The following is a 26,517-nucleotide window of genomic DNA, read 5'->3' as shown; positions in this document are numbered from 1 at the left end:
ACAATGTGTGTTTTATCTACTTTGGATGGAATTTTATATGGGAGTTAGGGAATCCTCATTAGACAACTGAGACAAAGCATACCATGGAGTCAGAGGATATGTTTGTGTCCATGCACATGGATTGGGTCACCTACGTATTACAACCTGAGTTTCTCTTAATGTGAAGTTTTGCGAAACTGCAACCCTGGTGTCTAGAGAACTGGTGTATATTTTTTAAAATATAAGATTTTCTAATCCTACAATTTTGAGATTATAATACATTAATAGAATTGTAAGGAAAAAAAAGGAAACTATGGTTTAAAATCGTTACCTGAGGCCTGATTGGACTTCTCAGTAAAGGATGGCAGCAGCATGTCAGCAAAGAGTTCTTCGACTTCTTTTTCCAACTTCAACAGAGGTTTTATAAATTGAGAGAGGATTCTGAGTGCATACAAAGAGAGGCAGAAGTTCCTTTCCTTACGTGGGCATTTTTGGGTAGCTGTTTAAGCAAAAAAGTCAGCAAGGTCAGAGGAATGATTTCGTTTTCTACGAAGTATTAAGCACACATTTATGTAAGGTCTTTTACGTTAACCGGATGAGCTGATTATCTTCAAAATCACTGGATATTTTTATTCTTTCCAGAAGAGGAAAAACTTCTGAGATAAGGTCGGATAAAATGCAAAGTTTAAAATAGCTGTTTTTGGAAACTGCATATGTATAAAGAGCTTCAGTCTTTCAGGACACTGATGTTCACTAGTACAATAAAACATTCTCTAGGTGCAGTTTTGAAGACACTAAATACAGTCTTCAATAAACTTTTTCATGAGGAACTACTTAAGGTGCTAAAGGATAAGACATTATGTTCTATGGTTTCTTAGTGTATTACAGAATGTTTCTCATCTTCCTTAAGATGGGACTACTAGATCAAATTATGTGTACCACCATAGAGGTGTAAGCCTTTTGAATGCTTGATTAATAAATGGTATAAATATTGATGGAAATTATAATTAACAGCTGTACTCAGTCACACAATAAATTTAAATGTGTTTTCTTCGCTGACTTTTCATTTCGCTCTGGCTTAACTAAAAAGAGAAGCAAATACTTCCTAGCTAAATATCTTAATGAAGATGATCACGGGGATCGAAAATTCTTGGTATTCAACAGCTAATGAATATCTTCCTGATATTTTTCTTTTGAATTTTTCATCAGGTTCAGTAAACTATGCCTTTGAATCAGACCTTCCTGCTCGCTCTCTCTTTCTCTCCCTTCTCCAGTCCACACTTCACTCCGTCATTTTTCTGAAAAAACGTTCAGACCGGGTCTTGCCACTCCTTGAAAACCTCCAGTTGTTACCACTAACTGCTGCATCAGAATGAAACTCAGTTCTAAGGCAAAGAGCAATCTCCCTCCTATTTTATACCATTGCTCTGATTACAACACAATCCACCTACTTCACTCCTCTTACACCAGGCAACTCCCAGTAGTTAGATCTTGTCTATCCTGCCATCAAATCCTTGCCCACGTCAATCAATCGATGGTATTTACTGAGCTGTGTGCAGAGCACTGTACTAAATGCTTGGGAGAGTACAACATAACGGTATTAGCAGACCTGTTCCCTGCCCATACTGACCTTACGGCCCAGAGGAGGAGAAAGACATTAATATGAATAAATAATTTATAACATAATTTAAAGCTATGTACATAAGTGCTGTGGACTTGGGGCGAACATTAAATGTCCAAAGGTCATAGGTCCAAATGCAAAGATGATGCAGAAGGGAGAGTGAGCTGGAGGAAAAGAGGGTTCAATCAGGTCCTCCTTTAGACCTGGAAATTCTTCCCTCTTTGTATCCGACAGTCCACTACTCTCCGCACATCAAAACCCTCTTGTAATCACATCTCTTCCAAGAGGTCTTCCCCGATTAAGCCCTCATTTCCCCTAATGCCCCCCTCCAATCACCTATGCACTTGGCTCTGTACCCCTTAAGTACTTTGATACTCACCCTGGCCCCAATACTTGTACAAGTGGCCTCTGCCACTTGTCAGCTGTGTGACTGTGGGCAAGTCACTTAACTTCTCTGTGCCTCAGTTACCCCATCTGTAAAATGGGGATTGACTGTGAGCCCCACGTGGGACAACCTGATTCCCCTGTGTCTACCCCAGCGCTTAGAACAGTGCTCTGCACATAGTAAGCGCTTAACAAATACCAACATTATTATTACTTATGCACACATCCTTATTACTTTACTTTTTTCCCTAATTTATTTCAAAGTTAGTCTACCCCCGTATATAGTAAGCCCCTGAGGGCAGGGATCACGTCTACACCAACTCCATTGTACTGTACTTTCCCAAACACTTAGAACAAACTAACTCTCTTCCCCTCTTCAAAGCCCTACTGAGAGCTCACCTCCTCCAGGAGGCCTTCTCAGACTGAGCCCTCCCTTTTTCTCTGCTCTTCCTCCCCTCCCCATCGCCCCAACCTCCTCCCTCTGTTCTACCTCCTTTCCCTCCCCACAGCACTTGTATAGATTTGTACATATTTATTGCTCTATTTATTTTATTATTGATGTGCATTTATCTATGGTTCTATTTATCTATTTTGATGGTAGTGATGCCTGTTTTATTTTGTTGTCTGTCTCCCCCTTCTAGACTGTGAGCCTGTTGTTGGGTAAGGATTGTCTCTATCTGTTGCCGAATTGTACTTTCCAAGCTCTTAGTACAATGCTCTGCACACAGTAAGTGCTCAATAAATACGACTGAATGAATGAATACTCTTCTGCACACAGTAAGGACTTCATAAATACCATCGATTAATTCATACATCTGACAATGTAGATGAAGATAAATGAAAACCTTCTCATCCAATGATGATGACGATAGTTATGGGTTGTATTCCCTAAGTGCCTACCTCAATGGGCTCAGAGCTTTTCAGTTGTGGGTCAGGTTCTAGAATGCGAAAGTAATATCTTGATTAAAAGGTAGGCTTTCTGGAAAGTGTGATTAACTCTTCCAGCACTCTCGAGTACTATTTAGCGCATTGGTATCCTAAAGGCATGCGTTTTTCCTCTCTTCTAAAGGGCTTGGCTCATCTCCAGGGAGTAATTAATTCAGTCTCAGGATACAGTTCATCATGTGACATCTTCACAATGTCACCATGAGGCTCTTTGGAGATGGATATTATTATTTCCATTAAACGATGTACTAAAACACATATCTCGATGTTCCTCTTAACCTGTCACCTATACTTTCTACAAGCACATTACCCAGCTGGGGTTACGGATTAGCCAGTGGTGGTCAATGGTGACTCCATTATTCATAGTGTTCTAGCCTTTTTGAGTGAGCTGAGGGTTCTCTGCCTTAATGCAAATAAAATATTCATCTTTAGAAGGTTTTAGATCACATATTGCAAAAAACACAGTCTTTTATTTGCTTATATTTTGAGAAGAGCATTCACTTTAGTTTGCATTCTGTCTGGATAACGACATCCCAACCACAAGGGCAGTGGATCGTGGGGTACAGGGTGGGGTGGATACTGTCACCGAATACTCTGATGAACAGAGCGGGGCAGACTTGTCTCCTGGACACTCACCGTGTGTTTTGTGCAGGTGGATGGGCAGTGAAGGGACATCTCCTCCAGGAGCCCTTTCGTGACTAAGCCCTCCTTTTCTCTTCTCCCAATCCCTTCTCTGTCATCCTGATTTGCTCCCTTTTAGTCATCCCTTATAAATATATATATATATATATCTGTAATTTATTAATATGAATGTCTGTCTTCCTCTGTAGATTGTAAGCTTGTTGTGGGCAGGAATATGTCCGTTGTTTGCTAGAATGTACTCTCCCAAGCACTTAGTACAGTGCTCTGCACAAAATCAACACTCAATAAATATGATTGAATGAATGAATATTCCTCATCATGCTGCAATAGAACCCATTTCCTTTACGACATTAAGGAAAGGCAGCATCATCAAGGTAACACACCAATTCTCTTTGAAAGCTGATTTCACCCACCTGCCTTGGGTTTGGATTGGAACTTTACTGGCTCAAGTTATCCTAGAGAGTCCATGACTACAAATGGCAGATCCCACTCCATTTGCTTCCATCCACCCCAAGGCTTACAGTGTTTGGTATTATTATGGGAAGCAGCATGGTATAGTGGATAGATCCCGGGGCCTGGGAGTCGGAAGGTCATGGGTTCTAATCCAGACGCCGCCACTTGTCTGCTGGGTGACCTTGGGTAAGTTGTTTCACTTCTCTGGGCCTCAGTGACCTGACCAGTAAAATGGGGATTGAGACTGTGAGCCTGATGTGGGACGTTCTACCCCGCTCCCCGCCCCACAGCACTTGTGTATAAGTACGTATTTATAATTATAATTCTATTTATTTTTACTGATGTCTAAATATCTATAATTCTATTTATTTATAATGATGCTACTGATGCCTGTTTCCTTGTTTTGATGTCTGTCTCCTCCTTTCTAGACTATAAGCCCACTGTAGGCCGGGACTGTCTCTATTTGTTGCCGAAATGTACTTCCCAAGAGCTTAAAACAGTGCTCTGCACACAGGAAGTGCTCAATACATACAACTGAATGATTAAATGAATGACAGGGACTGTGTCCAACCTGATTTGCTTGTACCCGCCCGGGTGCTTAGTACAGTGCCTGGCACAAAGTGAGCAATTAACAAATACCAGGGTTATTATTATTATTATCCCAGGGTTCTAGATAAGGCACCAGAGACCCCAGAGAAAATTATCTGGTGTATTATATGTTAAGTCTCTATGTTCCATGTTCCAGGAAAGGAGGCCCAACAGTATACTCTAGACTTTCAGCTCACTGTGGGCAGGAAATGTGTCAGTTATATTGTTATATTGTGCTCTCCCAAGAGCCTAGTATAGTGGTCTGCACACAGTAAGCGCTCAATAAAATCCACTGACTGACTGAACTCCACCCTGCCTCTTCAAAGGTCCATGAATTTGGAATGAACAGACAGAACTGATGGTTCCCAGACTCAGGTGATTTGAGGAGTACATAGTTCTACAAGGGCTGGATTTTCAGGGTCTGAAGCATTTTTTGCATCTATGTTTACTCAGTTTAAAATTCAATTATTTATCTTTACTATTTATAAATATATTAAAGAGTATCTTCCCATTAAAACGTAAACTCCCTGGGGGCAGGGAACATGTAAATACGTGAATATGGGACTACTTCCCATAAATTTCTTATTCATTTCCCTTTAAATTGATTTCACTGTCCATTAGCTGCTTGAGATAGGGAAAATTATGAACAAATTTCACTTTTCTGAGGACAGTCTTCTAAAATATTTTACCACAAAAAGTGACAATGTGGGAAATAGATGGAGCAAATGACGATGCATATTTTTGCCCTATATAAACGGTTTGGGACATTGCATCGGTAGTGTCACTCAGAGTGTCACCTTGTCAGTTAACCATTCTGGTTTCACAATACTATTAATGAATTTGACACTTCAGTGAATAAAGACATCAATCTACTGTTCCACATCTTGAAATATTTGAGGTTTAGAAGCCACTGAAGACGTCAGTGAACCAATAAAATCAGTTTTTATGCTCATCCAAGCCACTTTTTACATGGCAAAAGCTTAAATGTGTATCATAAAGCCAGTAAATATTGCATAGAGACAATTTCATTTTTTGAAATTCTACCATTTGACACAACTTAGAAGACAACTCATATAATCAAAACATTTAAAAAAAAATGTTGAAGAAGCTTCATAAAAGGAGAAAACTTCATTTTTAAAGAAGCGACAGAAAATAGATCATTTCACTACATGTATCTCTTAAACAGGAAAAAAAAATTAAGGGGTAAACTTCTAGGTGTTTGATATGAGTCTCCTAATAATATTTTCATGAAAAATGACAGCTTTCTGCTTTAGTCCAGAACTTGCAGCTTCATTCCCAAACCCTTTTAGGAAATATCAACAAACAAAATCTGGTGATCCTGAACATGTCAGAGCCAGTAATCAAAACTGTTTATAGATGGCACACTGCACGACTAATTTTAATGAAACTTATTAGTTCATTTTGAAGGAACTGATTTTGCACTCCCAGTGCCGTTGTTAAATTCAAATAACGATAAAGTAAATAAGGCTCCCAAAATACTTAAGAGAAAATATAAATATAAGACTGTGAGCCCCATGTGGGACAAAGATTGTGTCAATGAATCAATGGTATTTATTGAGCACTTACTAGGTGCAGAGCACTGGACTAAGCACTTGGGAGAGTATAATACGACACTGTTAGCAGACACATTCCCTGTCCCTACTCTAATTAACTTGTATCTACCCCGGCGCTTAGAGCAGCATTTGACATATAATAAGCACTTAACAAATACCGTTTAAAAAATGTCACCTATTTTATATCGGGCTTCCTCCTCCATCTCCGCTCTTCTCCATTTGGGAATAAAAGGAGTCAAAGCTTTTAGGTTGTCAAGTTTACTTTTGTTTTTTCAATCGCATTTATTGAGCGTTTACTGTGTGCAGAGCACTGTACTCAGCACTTGGAAAGTAAAACTGGGCAACAGATAGGGACAATCCTTACCCAACAATGGGCTCACAGTCTAGAAGGGGGAGACAGACAACAAAATAAAACAAGTAGACAGGCATAATGCCATACACTCTACTTACTACCCAGGGCATCTCCTTGTGGTTCTCGGCTTCACCTCTATTCCCACTTTGCTATTCCACTAGCAGAGCCTCCAGACCTTTGGTTATGACATCCTCTCTTCCTAAGAAGGCCTCCTCTTCTCTTTTCACCCATCTGCCCTCCCAGTGTTCAAACAACACCTGATGAGAGTTTTCCCAATTAATGAGAAGTCCCTTTGCGATCGAAAGTCTGCAGTGGGGACGTATCTACCAACTCTGTTGTACTATACTGTCCCGAGCATTTAGTAGAGGGCTCTGCACACAGTAAGCACTCAATAAATATCATTTTTGATGACGGTTAACGAAACATCTTCCACTAGTCACTTCTCTCTCAAGAGGAGTTTGAAGACCTCTGAGTATGTTGATGCAGGAATCAAGTCATATTCTGAAGGGGTGACTGGACCAGGTGGTGTCTGTTGGAATGAAAAGGGAGGGGTGGATATAAGAAATGTTCTTACGTGGATTTTGAGTCCCTTGGGGTACAGGGACTGTGTCTGATCTGATTAACTTGTATCTACCCCAGCGCTTAGAACAGTGCCTTTTTTAATGAAAAATAGTATTTGCTAAACACTATTTGTCAAACACTGTTCTAAGTGCTGGGGTAGAAACAAGTAATCAGGTTGGACACAGTCTGTGTTCCATATGGGGGTCACTATCTGAGTAGGAGGGAGTAGGATTTAATCCCCATTTTACAGTTGAGGAAACTGAGGCATTGAGAAGTTAAATGACTTGCCTTAGGTCACCCAGCAGGCTAGTGGTGGAACTGGGATTCATTCATTCATTCATTCATTCATTCAATAGTATTTATTGAGCGCTTACTATGTGCAGAGCACTGTACTAAGCGCTTGGGATGAACAAGTCGGCAACAGATAGAGACGGTCCCTGCCGTTTGATGGGCTTACAGTCTAATCGGGGGAGACGGATAGACAAGAACAATGGCACTAAACAGCGTCAAAGGGAAGAACATCTCGTAAAAACAATGGCAACTAAATAGAATCAAGGCGATGTACAATTCATTAACAAAATAAATAGGGTAACGAAAATATATACAGTTGAGCGGACAAGTACAGTGCTGTGGGGATGGGAAGGGAGAGGTGGAGGAGCAGAGGGAAAAGGGGAAAATGAGGCTTTAGCTGCGGAGAGGTAAAGGGGGGATGGCAGAGGGAGTAGAGGGGGACGAGGAGCTCAGTCTGGGAACGCCTCTTGGAGGAGGTGATTTTTAAGTAGGGTTTTGAAGAGGGAAAGAGAATCGGTTTGGCGGAGGTGAGGAGGGAGGGCGTTCCAGGACCGCGGGAGGACGTGACCCAGGGGTGGACGGCGGGATAGGCGAGACCGAGGGACGGTGAGGAGGTGGGCGGCAGAGGAGCGGAGCGTGCGGGGTGGGCGGTAGAAAGAGAGAAGGGAGGAGATGTAGGAAGGGGCAAGGTGATGAAGAGCCTCGAAGCCTAGAGTGAGGAGTTTTTGTTTGGAGCGGAGGTCGATAGGCAACCACTGGAGTTGTTTAAGAAGGGGAGTGACACGCCCAGATCGTTTCTGCGGGAAGATGAGCCGGGCAGCGGAGTGAAGAATAGACCGGAGCGGGGCGAGAGAGGAGGAAGGGAGGTCAGAGAGAAGGCTGACACAGTAGTCTAGCCGGGATATAACGAGAGCCCGTAATAGTAAGGTAGCCGTTTGGGTGGAGAGGAAAGGGCGGATCTTGGCGATACTGTAGAGGTGAAACCGGCAGGTCTCGGTAACGGATAGGATGTGTGGGGTGAACGAGAGGGACGAGTCAAGGATGACACCGAGATTGCGGGCCTGCGGGACGGGAAGGATGGTCGTGCCATCCACGGTGATGGAGAAGTCTGGGAGCAGACCGGGTTTGGGAGGGAAGATGAGGAGCTCAGTCTTGCTCATGTTGAGTTTTAGGTGGCGGGCAGACATCCAGGTGGAGACGTCCCGGAGGCAGGAGGAGATGCGAGCCTGAAGGGAGGGGGAGAGGACAGGGGCGGAGATGTAGATCTGCGTGTCATCTGCGTAGAGATGGTAGTCAAAGCCGTGAGAGCGAATGAGTTCACCGAGGGAGTGAGTGTAAATGGAGAACAGAAGAGGGCCAAGAACTGACCCTTGAGGAACTCCAACAGTTAAAGGATGGGAGGGGGAGGAGGCTCCGGCGTAGGAGACCGAGAATGATCGGCCAGAGAGGTGAGAGGAGAACCAGGAGAGGACAGAGTCCGTGAAGCCAAGGTGAGATAAGGTATGGAGGAGGAGGGGATGGTCGACAGTGTCAAAGGCAGCAGAGAGGTCAAGGAGGATCAGAATGGAGTAGGAGCCATTGGATTTGGCAAGAAGGAGGTCATGGGTGACCTTAGAGAGAGCAGTCTCGGTAGAGTGGAGGGGACGGAAGCCAGATTGGAGGGGGTCTAGGAGAGAATGGGAGTTAAGGAATTCTAGGCATCGATTGTAGACGACTCGTTCTAAGATTTTGGAAAGGAAGGGTAGTAGGGAGATAGGACGATAACTGGAGGGGGAAGTGGGGTCAAGAGCGGGTTTTTTTAGGATGGGGGAGACGTGGGCGTGTTTGAAGGCAGAGGGGAAGGAGCCCTTGGAGATTGAGTGGTTAAAAATAGAAGTTAAGGAAGGGAGGAGGGCAGGGGCGATGGTTTTAAGAAGGTGAGAGGGAATGGGGTCCGAGGCGCAGGTGGAGGGGGTGGCACTTGCGAGGAGGGAGGAGATCTCCTCTGAGGATACTGCAGGGAAGGATGGGAAAGTAGGGGAGGGGGTTGTTGGGGGGGAGGGGAGAGGCGGAGGGGTGACTTTGGGGAGCTCAGACCTGATCGTGTTGATTTTCGTGAGGAAATAGGTGGCCAGATCATTGGGGGTGAGAGATGGGGGAGGGGGAGGAACAGGGGGCCTAAGGAGAGAGTTAAAGGTCCGGAACAATCGGCAGGGGTGACGGGCATGGGTGTCGATGAGGGAGGAGAAGAAGCTTTGCCTGGAGGAGGAGAGGGCAGAGTTAAGGCAGGAAAGGATAAATTTGAAGTGTGTGAGGTCGGCTTGGTGCTTGGACTTTCGCCAGCAGCGCTCAGCAGCTCGAGCATAGGAGCGTAGGAGGCGGACGGAGGAGGTGATCCAGGGCTGTGGGTTAGTGGAGCGAGAGCGGCGGAGGGAAAGGGGGGCGAGAGAGTCGAGATGAGTAGAGAGGGTGGAGTTGAGAGTGGAGACCCGCTCGTCGAGAGTGGGAAGAGAGGACAGGGCGGCAAGGTGAGGAGAGATGCTATTGGAAAGACGGATGGGATCGAGAGAGCGGAGGTCTCTGTGGGGCAGTAGCGAAGATTTGCAGGGGGAGGGAGTGTGAGAGATGAGGCAGGTGAGAAGGTTATGGTCAGAGAGAGGGATTTCAGAGTTGGTGAGGGAGGAGATAGTGCAGCGGTAGGAGATGACGAGATCGAGGGTGTGACCGAGTCGGTGAGTGGGCGCGGTATGGTGGAGGAGGAGGTCGGCAGAGTCGAGGAGGGATAGCAGGCGGGCGGCAGAGGAGTCATCGGGTACATCCGTATGGATGTTGAAGTCTCCAAGGATCAGAGTGGGCAGAGAGAAGGAGAGAAGGAAGGATTAGATTAGAAACCAGGGTCTGACTCTTAGGCCTGAGCTCTTTCCACTGTGCCACACTGTGGTCCTGGCACATAGTAAATGCTTAAATACCATAATCATTATCATTATTATAATAGAAAAAACTGACAGAATTTAGCAACAGACCACTGGATCATTGACAAAGTTTAGCCTTGCCTTTCTCAACTCTATCTTACCCAATCAGTAATTTAGCTAATCACATGCATAGCAGGATAAGTTAAGGACACATAAATCCTTAAAAAAGAAATATCAAAAAGCACAGTTGCTTTTCAATTCAATTCAATCGTATTTATTGAGCGCTTACTGTGATCACACCACTTTCCACTTTCAAAGACAGCCTTTATCATTTAGAAAGGTACAAGCAAGAAAATAACAGTGGAATGAGAAACGTGTAAACGTTCCAACTGTTAAAAATGAGGCCTATTTACGTTTATCTACATATGCTTCTGCTGCTTAGTCAAGCCTATAATAAAGCTCAAACTGATAGACAAAATAATTATATACAAAAGACATGTTTACATTGTGAACTTTTTTCATGCATGAAATACAGAAAACTAAAGAAAAACTATAGCTCACAAGTAGCGTATCCTAGGGGAAAGAGCATGGGGGTGGGAGTCACAGGACTTTTTTTCTTTTTTTAAGGGTATTTGTCAAGCATTTACTACGTGCCAGGCATTAAGCCCTGGAGTAGACTCTAGCTCACCAAACACTGTCCATGACCCACATGAAGCTCACAGTCTTAATTCCCCATTTGACAGATGAGGTCACTGAGGTACAGAGAAGTTAAGTGGCTTGCCCAAAGTCACACAGTACACATTTGGTAGAGTCAGAATTAGAACTCAGATCTTCTGGGTTCTGACTCCTAGCCCCATGCTCTTTCCACTAGGTCACGCTGCTTGTCAGAGCTGACTTTTAATTCCGGCTCTGCCACTTACCAGTTGCGTGACCTTGGGCAAGTCACTTCACTTTTCTGGGCTTCATTTTCCTCATCTGTAAAATGGGGATTCAGTACCTGTTTTGCCTCCTACTTAGATTGTGAGCCCCATGTGTGACAGGGACTGTGTCCGACTTGATTAGCTTGCATCTACCCCATCACTTACTTGTCACATAATAAATGGTCAAGAAATACCCCAATTATTTCATGATAACTAGGTTCTTTATTGGTCCTGATTAAATGAGGTCAAAACATGTGACAAGCATATTCATATCTGTAGTAATAGACGGAGAGGAGGGGAAAAAGCCCCTAGATCTTAATTTGGGGCTGAAAATGGCACTTTTCAGGGCACAATCAATTGAGGGTATAATTGAATGCACAGAACAGTACTAAGCATTCGGGAAAGTACAATGCAACAGACTGGCAGACGTGATCCCTGCCCATAAGAAGCTTACATCCTACGGGGGAGAGAGGTTAGGGAGAGGGGAAACGATGAGCTGGGAGGGAGAAGATAAGCACTAGAAATCATCTTCATCCAACGGGCAGCAAGTCTAAGAAAGGTTTTAGTCACTTCCTTGCAGTCACAAAATAGGAGGGTTAAAAATAAAAATTTTCCCAAAGAGGGCCTCGTACTTATTACCATACCAGGACATCCAGCCTGCACCTTGATGAGAGGCCTGTAGTAATTTTCAAGCCTCGTTCCAGATGGTTAACTTTAATATCATTATAAATGCAAGATAGCCAATTTGGTTATTGTAGGAACCATAAAACTTTGAACGTTTTGACCTAGTGAGTTTCAAATTGCAACTATAATGGCACATTAACACTAGCTTAAATCAAACTTCCAGTATTAATGCTTCGGATGGATTTTAAAGTATTCAATAGGAGTGATTGACGGCTTGGAAGAAGTGAACACAATGTGAAAGGAAAGTCCACATTCATTCCATCTTTGAATATGGACAGAATGATATGAATGATTACCTCTCCTGCCCTGATAAGTTGAAAGGGGTCTAATTGAGTTATACATTTTCTGAATTAGATTCCGTGCTAGAGATAAGGTTATACGCTAGAGTATGCCTTTTCCTTATTGTCTGAAAAACAAGCTATAGCCAACATATGGGGGATGGCCAGGATATCTAATGTTACGTTGGATTAAATGCCCACGGCATCACATAAATAGCAGAATAGGTAAGTCTAATTCATTTAAAGGCATGTTGCTTATCTATCTGCAGAAAAAAATAGGTATTTTCGAATTCTCTGGCCACTGAGCCTGAATCAGTCAATCAATCGTATTTATGTAGTGCTTACTGCATTCAGGGCACTATACAAGCACTTGGGAGAGTGTGACCCAACAACATAACAGAATTCCCTGCCCAAAGCGAGCTTACAGTCTAGAGGGGGAGGCAGACATTAATATACATAAAATATGGAAATGTACGTAAGCGCTGTGGGGTTCAGGGGCGGGGGGTGAATAAAGGGAGCAAGTCAAGGAGACGCAGAAGGGAGTGGGAAAAAAGGAAATGAGGGATTAGTCAGGGGAGGCTGCTTGGAGGAGATGTGCCTTCAGTGAGGGAGAGTAACTGTCTGTCGGATTTGAAAAGGGAGGTCATTCAGGCCAGAGGGAGGACGTGGATGAGAGGCCAGCAGTGAGATAGACGGAATCTAGGTACAGTTAGAAGGTTAGGATGAGAAGAGCAAAGCGTGTGGGCTGGACTGTAGCAGGAGAGTAGCAAGGCGAGGTAGGAAGGAGCAAGGCGATTGAGTGCTTTAAAGTCGAAGGCAAGGAGTTTCTGTTTGATGCAGAGGTGGACTGGCCACCACTGGAGAAACACGGACTGAATGTTTTTGTAGAAAAATGATCGGGACCATGAAGCGAGGACTGGAATGGAGAGAGGCAGGAGGCAGGGAGTTCAGCAAGGAGGCTGAAACAGTAATCAAGGTGGGATAGGATATGTGATTGGATTAATGTGGTAGCAATTTGGATGGAGAGGAAAGGATGGATTTGAGTGATGGTGGGAAGGTTGAACTGACAGGCCCTAGTGATAGATTGAATATGTGGGTTGAGAGAGAGAGAGAGAGAGGAGTCAAGGATAACACCAAGATTTTGGGCTTATGAGATAGGAAGGATAGTGGTGCCATCTACGGTGATAGAAAAGTCAGGGACTGAACAGGATTTGGGTGGGAAGATCAAGAGTTATATTTTGAACTCGTTATGCTTGAGATGACGGTAGGACATTTGAATATGCACGTCTTGAAGGCAGGAGGAAATGTGAGCCTGCAAAGAGGGAGAGAGATCAGGGCTGGAGATGTAGATTTGGTAATCATCCACATAGAGTTGGTAGTTGAAGCCATTGAAGAGAATGAGTTCTCTAATGGAGTGAGTGTAGTTGTAGATTAGAAGTGCACCTAGAACTGAAACTTGAGGAACGCCACCCACAGTTAGCAGAGGAGGAGGCTGCAAAAGAGACCGAGATTGGGCAGCCAGAGAGACAGGAGGACAACCAGGAGACGAAAGTGTCAGTGAAGCTGAGGTTGGATAATGTTTCTAGGAGAAGGGGGTGGTTGACAGTGTCGAAGGCAGCTGAGAGGTCGAGGAGGATTAGGATGACTGTTTCGAAGGCATCTGGGAGGTCGAGGAGGATTAGGACGACTGTATCGAAGGCAGCTGAGAGGTCGAGGAGGATTAGGATGAAGTAGAGGCTATTGGATTTGCAAGGAGATCATTTGTGATCTTGGAGAGGGCAGCTTCTCTGAAGTGAAGGAAGGGGACAGAAGACAGGAGGGGGTCAAGGAGAGAATTGGAAGAGCGGAACTCGAGACAACAGGATAATTCCCTCAAGGAGTTTGGAGAGGAATAGTAAGAGGGAGATGGGGAGATAAATGGAGGGAGCCATGGAGTTAAGGGAGGGTTTTTTTCAGAATAGGGGGTGACACGAGCATGTTTGACAGCAGTATGGAAGAGCCACTGGCGAGTGAACAGTTGAAGATGGCAGTCAGGGAGGGAAGGAAGGAGGAAGCAAATGTTTTGATAATAAGGTGCAAAGGGATGGGGTTGGATGCTCAGGTGGAGGGTATGGATTTTGAGAAAAGGCAGGAGATCTCCTCTGTGAGATACTGCTGGGAAGGATGGGAGACTTGAAGAAGGGGAAGGAGGAGGGAGGGACTGGAGAAGAGCAGAGGAGATTTCAGGGTGATAATTCCAGATAGTTTCAATTTTTTCAATAACTCTTCCTTTCATTTCTAAATTTTGGACTTGACAGTTTACACATCTGGAAGCAATTACAAATTCTGTAGACACCTGCAATTCCAGCAGATGATAACTTAATCCTAGAAACAATGTTTTGGTGTTAAATATCTGCAGGTTTTTACTGGTAGATGAAGTGTAGGCCTCAATCATCTAGATGTTTTGCAGGCAGATAGATGCCCATCAAAAAAATTTTAAGCTTAGATTTGATATTTAGATTACGCAGGTGATTTTGATCATTCCTAATTAGAAAATCAAGGTAATATAAATAAATTAGAACCTTGATGCTATCTCACTGAATTGAGAATATCTGCAGAACCTTTTTTTTTTTTTTTTTACTATCACCTCCTGACATTGTTAACACTGCAAATACCCAAGGATGGAGTCATTAAGTACATGGAACAAAATTGACATTGTCAAGGTCACAAGGCCCCAATGAACCAACTTATTCTCGCAGAAATCCCATCAAGAAAATGTGACCATTCAAGATCCCAAATTGATATTTGGGATTAAAATCAGTGTTAAAGAGGCGATATTGGACAAATGGGAAAAATATATTTTAAAAAAATGGGTCCAAAACAATTTAAAAATAAACAGTACCAGAATGTTTCTCAAAAAACAAACAGTCCCTGCCAAACAATTATATAAAATATGACAAGGCCGAGGCTAGGTATTCCCGAAAGCCTAAAAATCTAAGTTACAGATTATGGCACACCCTTGAAAAGGTCCCAATATATTACTATCAGATTATGAAAAAGAAGTCCTTGAAAAAGGTAAAATATAATTTATATGTACAAATATTCAAACTATTTCAAACAAAAATAACACTTGGCTAAATCAGAAATGAAGTAGTTTAATAAAGCCAAAGCAACTGAGCTTAACTACTGTGTATAGGGAGATTTTAAGGGGCAAATTTTCAAAGCGTTGCATCGGGACTTCCAAGCATAAATCCCATTAACAGTAATGTGTTCCTCCGCTCTCAGTGATATTAACTTTTAAGTGATGCCATAACTATTATAACAATCTTGCATTTATGACAGCATTCATCTGCACCCTATCTCTTGAACGGAACAAGGATAAAAACTGTATTATTCTTTCACTTGCATTTAGAAATGACATATTTGGTTTTATAGACACTAGTCACAGTTCTCCTCTCTTTTATGTTGCACTGTGGTGTGTAATTTTTTTTTATAACTGTATGTTTAAAATAATTAGTACTGCTGGATCTAATCACTAATTTCCTAAAACTGCAAAAGGCAACTTAATATTTCTGCATAGCAGCTGTAATACACAATATTACACAGAACTAAATTATTACAAACAGTGCCAGCAGTTTTCTATACACAGTACTTAAGATAATTATAAAAAATCATCTTCATTACGGCATGCTAGCTTTTTTTTTTAACAGTTTAATTTGGATAGGTTACAAAATACATTCAAATCACACAGATATAATTACTGCAAGCCCAAGAAGCTATAAAATGTTCCCCACCAAATCCCTTTGACCCTGTTAATGTCTGTTCCTTGTTAATCTAAGGCAAACATTGTTTGTAGTGTGCATTTGTTATAGAATATGAAAAAAAGAAAGGAAATCCCTTAACAGTTGTTATTGATTCCAGCGTTTACCGACTGAGAGTTAAGTGCTGTTTACAAAACAGAACAGATGCAGATGCTGACAAAAAGGTAAACAATTGTTGCGTGGCTTACTGCCAGATTCTGAGCCGATATATTAAACTCCAAGTGAAGCACATTTCCCCTATGGATTGCACTTATTGCCACTTCATTTCCTATGTGCTCTGTCTCTCTATTGCTGGGCCTGGCACTAAGCTATTTCCAGGGCTTCGCTGACCCTTGAGGCCCAGGGCTACCTCACACAGCCATTAGTGAAGGGAATTGCCTGTGTCTGACACGGCCTGAAACCAATTATTTGATATTTTCTTCAGAATGATGCCCAACTCTGTTGGGAATGAGCAATCATGAAATAATTTACCTCCTGATTTAATTTTTTCCTGCACAAATTAGTTGTAGACTGAACTGGCTATACACAGCTGCCGGTGACATATCTCTGTCTTATCAAGATTACACTTGAAATGATGAAGGGGGGTGGGGGGGCGAATTGAATAGGTTAGGGAATCCTGCTCTAAAAAGGCATTGACAAGTTTATCAGATATACTGATCACATGTATTCTCTGTTGATTGAAAATGACAGAACCATAAAGAACAATCGGGAGGCAGAGGAAGCCACAAGGATGCAAACCTTACCGGGTTACTTAGTGTTTTTAAATACAGGTCCATTTTTCAGTTCTCTTTAGTTCCACTGAAACCTTGGGCCACCATCAAATTTTGATGAAAAGACAGAAAAACGCATTTGTTTCCACAGTGTGACTTTCCCCATGCTTATGTGGGGTTTTTGGGGGGTTTTTTTGATCTGTTTGTTTTCTTTTTGGCTAATCCGCTTTTAGAAATTGTCCAAAATATTAAGAAATTTTATTGTCGCTCATCAGACTGGGGGGATGTCTTTCATAAGGGTAATCATTAATTCTGTATGTCTTTACCGGTTATACGTCAAAGGGACCCATTGGAGCAAAGGATTACAATTTATCATAAACATAGAAAGCCTGTTTGAATTTGCATATGTTTAATCAGAAGCCTGTCCTGTCGAAGAGAAAAAGATATCGCCAACCACATACCCTCAATAAAGACCATATAAAGTCTCTTTAGAATCACAAAACATAAACCCTTAATCAAATCTTCCCAGTATCAGTTGGCCCAGGAAGTAAAATAAAGATTTTTCACATTCATGCTGATATTACATTAGACGTTAGCTGGCAAATTTTTAAGAGCCTCGGATTGCTGAATACTTAAAATTATCTTGAGGGTCCAGGCTTGGCAAAATAAATGGGATGGACCCGTAATTGTGAACTTACTTATTAGGGCCATGAATGAAAATGACTTTAGAAAAAAAGTCATTCAAAGTACACTGAAAATGCATCCTCATTCATTCATTCGGCCGTATTTATTGAGCGCTTCCTGTGTGCAGAGCACCGTACTGAGCGCTTGGAAAGTACAATTCAGGAACAGAGACTATCCCTACCCAACAATGGGCTCACGAAAAGGTGGCTTACACTTCTTGCATTTCTACAAAATTAGCATAACATTTCCAGGCAGTTTGTAATAACAGCATATGAAGAGACTATGAAAGAAATCTTATATTAATCCCTTCCCCGGACACTGTCGGAGAGAGAATGCTATTGGCCTGACTCAAGGGACATTACCAAGGGTTTGCAGCCCTTAAAGTGCCCCTGGAGTCACTTCAGGAGATCCCCGAGCCTGGTCAGCCTCACCTGGGTCCTCGAGCCCTTGACTTCTCCAGATGTTCTCATTGAGATTTTGGGGGTGTCCTACTCCCTGCTCCCCAAATCCGTTCACCCCTATTGCTGTCACCACTCTCCTGCTGAAGCCCAGGCACTGCCTCCAAGACGTAGCGGTCACAGGTACTAGCACACCATCCTCCAGTGGGATTGGAAGCCGGTGGACAGAGCTCTTTCCCTGGACGGCGGTTCCCTAGGGCTCTCTGACACCGGGACTTTACCCTCCATCCCCTAACACAGGCAGACAGTACAATCTGAGATCAATTAATCATTCAATTGCATTTATTAACAATAATAATGATAGTGGTGGCATTTATTAAGTGCTTACTATATGCCAAGCACTGTTCTAAGTGCTGGGGTAGATACAAGATTATCAGGTTGACCCAAATAATAACAATGGTGGTATTTGTTAATAGATTACTATGTGCCAAGCACTGTTCTAAGCTCTGAGGGAGGAGATACAAGGTTATCAGGTTGTCCCAGATAATTATAATGTCGGTATTTGTTAAGCGTTTACTATGTGCCAAGCACTATTCTAAGCGCTGGGATAGATACAAGGTTATCAGGTTGTCTCACGAGTTGCTCCCAGTCTTAATCCCCATTTTACAGATGAGGTCACTGAAGCACAGAGAAGTTATGTGACTTACCCCAAGTCACACAGCGGCAGAGCCAGGGTTAGTACCCACCACCTCTGACTCCCAAGCCCATGCTCTTTCCACTAAGTCACGCTGCTTCATTTTTACTGAACACTTACTGTGTGCAGAGCACTTTACTATGTACTCGAGAGAGAGTACATTAAAACGGATACATTCCCTGCACGCAATGAGCTTACAGTCTAGAGGGGGAGATAGACAGTAATATAAAAAATAAATTACAGATATGTAGGTTAGTGCTGAGGGGCTCAGAGGAGGGATGAATAAAGGAAGCAAATCCGGGTAACGCAGAAGGGAGTTTTAATAATTTCTTACCAGGAAAGAAGTGAAAACAAATCCAGTTTAAACCGCGTTTCTCCGAATCTATTATTTCCCCTCCTCTTCCCTGCCAAGCCCCTCTGTACTTCCCTGTCAGCATCCCGGGGCTCACAATCTTCTCTTCCTCAGGGGCAGAAGCAGCGTGGCTTAGTGGATAGAGCAAAGGCCTGGGTGTCAGGAGGACTCGAGTTTTAATCCTCGCTCCACCACATGTCTGCTGTGTGACCTTGGTCAAGTCACTCAACTTCCCTGGGCCTCAGTGACCTCATCTGTAAAATGGGGTTAAAAGTTTGCGCCCCATGTGGGATGAACCTAATTAACTTGTATCTCCCCCAGCACTTAGAACGGTACTTGGCACACAGTAAGTGCTTAACAAGAACCATATTAGTAATAATAATCTTAATAATAATAACTCCTCCAGAGTACTAGAATGAGGTCAGTCCCCTAGCACTAATGGCTCGCTCAACCCATCCAACTTTTCTAGGCCACGTGAGGGGAATAGATGACATTAGAACACTCACAGCCTCGATACGGTAAGCTGAAATTGGCTAACTTAAAAACGGGAAGAGGAGATACTTTAAGGCTGGAGGAAAATAAAGGGAACTAGGGAACCAAACTGACTTTATGGACAGAGATTCATTCAGTAGTATTTATTGAGTGCTTACAATGAGCAGAGCACTGTACTAAGAGCTTGGAATGTACAATTCGGCAACAGATAGAGACAGTCCCTGCCCAATGATGGGCTCATCACAGTCTAATCAAATTATGATGGTATTTGCACTTACTATGTCCCAAGCACTGTTCTAAGCGCTGGGGTAGATACAAGGTAATGAGGTTGTTCCACGTGGGGCTCACAGGCTTCATTCCCATTTTATAGATGAGGTAGCTGAGGCTCAGAGAAGCTAAAGTGACTTGCCCAAAGTTACATAGCTTACAAGTGGCGGAGCCGAGATTAGAGCCCACGACCCCGATGCCCAGGCCCAGGTTCTTTCTAGTAAACCACGGGGCGTATCCTTCTGTTTGGTGAATGTCTCAAAGATTGACCATTTTCAAGCTGGCTTGTCACAGCAACTATACCCTTAAATGTACTAAGGTTCAGTTTTGGCATTGCTAGCAAAGAGGGGATAGGGCGGAGGGAGGAGGCAGAGTGAAACTCCCTCCGCAGCCAGGTTGGGAGAAGACAGGTGGGTGTTCAGAGCGGCGTCCCCTGCTTTTTCCTGGGAAATTCATTTCTCTCCTCCATTGGGCCTCCCGGCTCAGGGCTCCAGACCTGCTACTCTCCCTCTCCCTACTCCTACAGCTGGAGACGGGGCTGAACCTTGGGTCTGGGTTGGGGATAATACACAGGTCGAGGGTGGGCAATTAGGTGTTCACAGTGGTGCACCCTGAATTTCCCAGGGAATTCACTTCTCCTCCCACAGAGACCCGCCTGGGCTCCAAACCCACTCGTCTCCTCCTTTCAAACTATGCAGGGCTGGGGATGGACCAAGATCCAGTTTAGAACAAGCTGCAGCTAGACTGACTAGGCTGAGACACACGCCTGGTTTTTTCGATATTGGCATGGGAGACAAAATAAGCCGATTTTTCCACCATTCAGATCCTGCCTGTGAGAACCAACAGAGGAAGGAGTGGGAGGAGCAGACCGTAAACCAATGTTTTATTTGGAAGAATCTGAACAAAAATGGTTCCCGGAAACCTATCATTTGCCGTGGGAGTCATAGATTAACAAGCCCCCAACCTATTGTGTACCCAAACAAAGTCTCAGACAATACTGAAACTCATCTGTCAACAGAAGACAATTATAGACAGACCAAAATGCAATCAATAAAAGAGTGGCTTTATCTGACCAGAAACTTCAAAAAAAATTGTGAGATGGCATAAACATAAAAACAGAGGTACCACAAACAAAATAACACAATAAAACACTCATTTCCATTGCGTTCTAGGAAGTAGGTAGGACTGTGGGTCTTTGCATTGGTCTACTCAGCCACAAGTGCACGCGTAACTGAATTTCACCTGAATGGGATCTTCAATAAAGGACAACTCTATATGATGGCGTACTTCATGGAGAACATCCCCAAATCTCCTATTGCTCAGTTTGTTTAATTTTTTAAAGGTGAGAACTAAATTTAAACCACGGGTATTTTGAGACAACAGCTTAAGACATTACCACTTAGCATACCAGTGTGCAAATTCAAACCATTTGATAATCAAGAACGTGGCACTTCTTTTTGAAGCAATCCAAGCCCCAGACCTGAATAACTAGCCTCACAATTATTATTATTACTATTACTATTCAGTTCTGTTGACATATGACAGTTCTACAGAGTAGTCAGATTAAATGAAGGCTGGATCAATGAGAGGCAAAGACAGAAATAAAATTTAGGTCTTCTACCTCCTAATTGACTGCTTTTGTCCTCGCCTCTAGTCTAGATCACCCAGGCCTGGGCAGCTAAGGATACTTAATGAAAGGCATCTTAAACTTGGGATAAGTAATTTTGGGAAGAAAGCCAATGTTATTTCAACACCACTCCTTAAAACAATAAGTTCTCTAAATCCTTCTGCTCTGAACTTGTGGTTCTGGTTTCTTAGATTTTTGTTTCCTTTTAGTTTTTGAAGAATGGGAGCATTTTTCATTCTTCAGTCCCTCTAAACTTTCCCCACTTTTTTTTTTTTATTACTAAGCCTTCGGCAGAATAAATCTCAAACTGACCTCTGACCTCTCCAGAGAAATCAGAAATGAAGAGTAAATCATTTTCATTTTCTATTCTTAAAATGAGATTGTAATAATTAGGGGACATGGTGATTGAAATATTCTTTGTACCCTTAGGAAGGACACCCAGGTGTGCAGAGGAAGCAGGGAGATGATAATTGAAAATACATCAGTGTTTACTAATTGTAGCTATTTGGAAGCAAAAAACCCGATAAATTTAAATCATATGCTCTTTTCTGTCTTCTGAAATGCCATCCGTTTCTTTATTTACACTATATACTTTAGAATATTTATGCAGAAGCCAAAAAGCTCTACTGAAGCCTCAGTTAGGCACCAACATATAGCTCATACAGTATAAAAAGTGGTAAATTGTATATATAGCAAGGGTGAAATAGTTTAGCCTACAGTTATTTTTAACAAATTAATGATTTACCAGAGAATCAAAACAAATGAAATTGTATTCAAAACAAGAAACATATTTATTACAAACATGAAGGAAAGAGCAGTGACATTCTAGTTTCTTCCTTTATACTTAGAATATCAATAACTGATCGGAAAAAAAAAAGCCCCTTGCAGCAGACATATTCAGGGACTACCAATTTAGAAATGATTTGAATTCAACTGACATTTCACGAACTTATCTTTATTTTGTTTCTCTGCTTTTAGCTTAAAAAGTGGCCATGTATTTCCTTGCTCCAAGATGAAGTCACTTCTACTGGATATAGTTTTGAATGAAAGGTATTACGATCACATAACTTTTAAAGTTTTTATTCTGTAAACTACAACTTAGGATAGAAGATACTCTTATTTTTTCTTTAATATTATACCCTATTTTCATTTATATTATTTTCAGGTACAAATCAGATGCACAAAGATATGAAATAAATAAAAGCACTCTACAGAGCCAGTCGCTCACAGTAACATAAAGAAAAAATGTTTAGATATTATTTCTTCCCATTTCAAACACAAGTGTTTGGATTTCTTCTGTCAAAATCCCGTCAAATCTTCCTATTTTTTATAAAATGAGAAAACCTGGAGCTTGGCAGTATTTGGCTATTGTAATTTCTTTCCTCTGATCTGTATTCCATTAAATTTATCTTTTGTCAAATAAACTTTGGAGAGTATTCTGATTCTAGCCCAAATGTCACCCTCGATACTAATATAAAGTTGGTGAATAAATTTAATTTAGAAATAGAATTATTATAACTCCTATTCCAGGCAAAGTGGCAAAGACATAATACTCTAAAAATATCAAAGTTCATTTTAATAAGACTGTGGAAACTTCCTAAGTAGGTGGTCATCTCTATCTATGTACGAAAAGAAAAACAAACATGGGGTGGATGAGAGAGAAATTTAGTTGACAAGTCCAGTTTAACCATTGGTCTTGTCATTAACAAACAGTCTTATTCAGAGGGAAAAAAAACAGCCAGGAAATTGATGGAGGTATATTTTAGATAAAATTTGCAAGATTTCAAATGACATCCTTTTGGCCCAGTCTAAAATGGACTTAACTCTGGTTCTAATCATCCTGGACCTCTTCATTCATTCAATCGTATTTATTGAGTGCTTACTGTGTGTCGAGCACTGTACTAAGCCCTTGGGAAGTACAATTCGGCAACAGATAGAGACAATCCCTGCCCAACAATGGGGTCACAGTCTAGATGACCTCTTGATTGCCTCGGACACCATGGATCTCTCTCCTCTGGGAAATTCCCTCTAAATTTGTATTCACTGATAGGATACTCTCCTGGTTCGGATCCTATCTCTCTGACTTCTCAGGCTTCTGTGCTGGATCTTTTTCTTCCCCTCAGACTTCAACTGTGAGGGTTCTAGAGGGCTCTATTCTGGATCTCCTAGTCTTCTCATTCTATACTTTTGTCCTTTTAGACAAAGCCTCAGTTTTGATTTCTCAGTGGACTCCAGTAATTCCCCTGTATTTTTTTAACAGCATTTCTTTTGCAGGTAAAGTTTTCATGTCACAAAGTATCATGCTCCCTAGGAATGTCCTTTGTGTAGCATCCTAGATTTCACACCTCTGAAGCCGTTGGCAGTTTTTGGCGACTCTAAAAAGTTAGTCTGTCTTATGGTGCTGACATGGATTTCTTTCAGCTTCACACCTAGGGGAGTATGTTGAAAACTGAAGTCCAAATTGTTCAGATAGCAGATATCGATCGTGATAAACTGAAATAGCACAGTCAAATAATATCATTTAACTGAATTCTTCTAAATCAATTGTGAACTAATGGAAGGATAAGTTTTTGTGTGGAATAATTCAAAGGACATGTTAAGGTGGAAAATAAATAAGGAAAAATGATTCCGAATTAAGCGATAATGTTGTCATAATAATAGAGAGCTGAATGTTTTTGCAAAATTAAAATAAATGTGGAATATGAAAATAAAGAGAAAAATGAGAAAAGAACAATGAAGACAATGAGAAAACATCTCATGCCCTTTTCTGTTCTTCTAGAATCTGATATTTTACCAGTTGCAATTTTATTTTCTCTATGATATAATATAAGAAGCCCTTTTGAACTGCAATATGCATTAAAATGATTCAACTTTTATTTCATGAACAAAGCTGAGAAGTGAACAAAAAGAAGCCATTCACAAATTACTTTATATCCAGTGGTTTCTATTACTGCCAATCATTTTTTTTGGACAGAGTACAAGATGGATTTTAAATAACCACATTCAAAGCAATCAAAATATGATTCATGAAATAACTTTTAAAATACTCCATCTGGAGAAAAAGAAAAAATGATCTGCTTAATTTATCTGGCCAACACTCCTAAAATTGCTTTATACAAAAGAAAAGCCTGCAGTAATTTTGGCAGGCCCATTTTCTGTCAAGTAGATCTGTGATTCTAAGGAGAATTAAAAATAGGCTGTATATGGACATGGTAATAATAAGCAGTGAAACATGAGGCAATTCTAAGGTAATATAACAATTATTAATCTGCATATAAATATTTACTGCCCATTAAGTTTGGTGAAGACACTAAATGGGGAGGGCGGCTATTAATTCAGAACATGAATACAAGTCTAAATGGCTGGGATGAATTAGAGAAATAGTCTCTCAAAAACCAAATGAAATGGAATACGGGTAAGGGGAAGGTCACACGTAAGGCCAAACCCCCCCCCCCCCCAAAAAAAAACTCTGTAACACTGATTTGGGAAACACTGCACACTGCCTGGACAAAAGAATGGGGGCTCATAACTGTCAAAATCTAGTGACAGTGTTTTGAAAAAGTCCCATCAGTTTCATTAATAATTCTTTTAAATGGAAAAGGTTAATGAAGAAATTCCCAGGCTAAATAAAGTGAAAGTCATTCAGTACCCTACTAAGTCATTTTAAATTAGCAGATTTTAAAATGCAAAGCAGCAAATGACCGATACAGCAATAGTAATTTCTAAAGTAGTAAAGAACACAGGCAAGCGGTATCCCCTGCTCCCTTGACCTATGTACTAGTTGTACCATCACACTTGAAAATGTATATTACATAACATGCATCTAAGGAGGTCTATGCCCTAAACTGGTCACTGAAATATTCAAAATACATGATCCCTGAGAAAAGCATATGGGTTTGTTTTTCAATCTTTGTTTTCTACTAATTATATTTACTGTAACTTAATGTTGACTGCACCTACACTACATCAGTGATTACATTTTGCAAAGCCTCAGGTGCTTTTTTTGCTTGTCTGTTATTTGCTGTGCAAAAAGAGAAATCCACACAGGTAATAATGAGGGTGGGGGATCCAGTATTTTTCTTTTTCCCTGTGAATCCCCAGTCCCTTGATACTGGTCAAAACAAAAGTTCAACTGGTCAGTATTCTCTGCCCGATAGTTGCACCAAAGAACACTCGAAGAAACAATACGATGGTTGCTGTCCTGAACATCCAGCCTACGGCTAAGGACGTAATTTATAACATTGCTCCCATTTTGACCTAAGATACTACTATGTTCCTCATCACTGAATTTAGCCAAATTCATTTGAGTATAAGTACATTTTCTGCCTGCACGGTTTACTGTGAGAATGAATTCCATAAGCCGCTCCACCCCAAAATGTTTCCTTTTTGTTGTACTCTTCCGAGTGCTTAGTAAGGTGCCCTCCACAAAGTAAGCACTCAATAAATACCATTGATTGATTGCTGGTTTGGAACCAATCATCCTCAAGATTCAATAGCTGTCCCTTCCACCTGGTGTTCAGTGCTTTCTTCTAAATTTCTTCCACTTTGGCAAATAAGAGGAATGAAAAAGAAGACAAAAATTATAGCTAGTCCCTGCAACGTATCCCCACCTTCTCTTCCTTTCCTTACCTTTATCTTCCTTCTGATCTTGGGACTGCCTTTTCTTCTGTCCTCCGGATTTTTGCGAAAGGATTGACAAGAATCCTGAGAGAAATACAGATAAGGTATGGAAGTGCATGAGACCGTGCAGAGTTGAACATTGGCAAAATCTCTCTGCCATACCATTTTCTCCAGCCAAATCCCAAGAGATAAATTTAAGTAAGTTTCACTACGTTGACAACATGTCTCGCTTTCAAATTTAGAAAATATTAGTAGGACATTTCTTAAACATAAAACAACCTCTCCAAATCATTTAAAAGTAAACTCATTTCTGTCTGCATTCACTTTAACTTCAAAGGGCATTAATAGTAGTCAGAAAACAATGACTATATTAAAATAATGACAGAACAACATATGGTTTTACTGAATGAAGAAGCAATTACACAGCGCCCATTTATTTTGAGATGGGGAATTTAGTTTAAAGATAATCCAATATCTCTTTTGAAAAGTAACAAGCAATGTAAGTCTTTATAATTGAACTCTGATCACTAATCTTCGCCTCAGTGTAAATAAAACCATGGCTATATGGACCAACAAATTGGAAGTTAATATGATGTAACTATTCATAAAACTTGGTAAAATAACATTTGTAAAAATGATATCAACCTTTTTAACTATAAGTTGGGATAAACATGAGATTCTTAATTTACTTTCATAATTTAAATATTCTC

At 41.5% G+C, this 26,517-nt stretch overlaps 1 protein-coding gene across 3 annotated transcripts in view; it reads right to left on the bottom strand.

Annotated features, from left to right (window-relative positions):
- KIAA0825 (KIAA0825 ortholog) overlaps nt 1-26,517 on the bottom strand; it is a 322,760-nt gene that overhangs the window by 226,563 nt on the left and 69,680 nt on the right. For all 3 annotated transcript variants that reach the window (XM_029070144.2, XM_016226930.3, XM_001509052.5), the window contains exons 6-7: nt 25,817-25,891; nt 311-478 (exon numbers count right to left, since the gene is read on the bottom strand). In XM_029070144.2, coding sequence (XP_028925977.1) covers nt 311-478; nt 25,817-25,891 — 243 coding nt within the window. The remainder of the gene's footprint in view (nt 1-310; nt 479-25,816; nt 25,892-26,517) is intronic.

This window comes from Ornithorhynchus anatinus, chromosome 1 (assembly GCF_004115215.2).
Source record: "Ornithorhynchus anatinus isolate Pmale09 chromosome 1, mOrnAna1.pri.v4, whole genome shotgun sequence".
Taxonomy (NCBI): domain Eukaryota; kingdom Metazoa; phylum Chordata; class Mammalia; order Monotremata; family Ornithorhynchidae; genus Ornithorhynchus; species Ornithorhynchus anatinus.
Note: the sequence above shows the minus strand (reverse complement) of the source record. Positions and strands in the feature narration are given on the sequence as shown.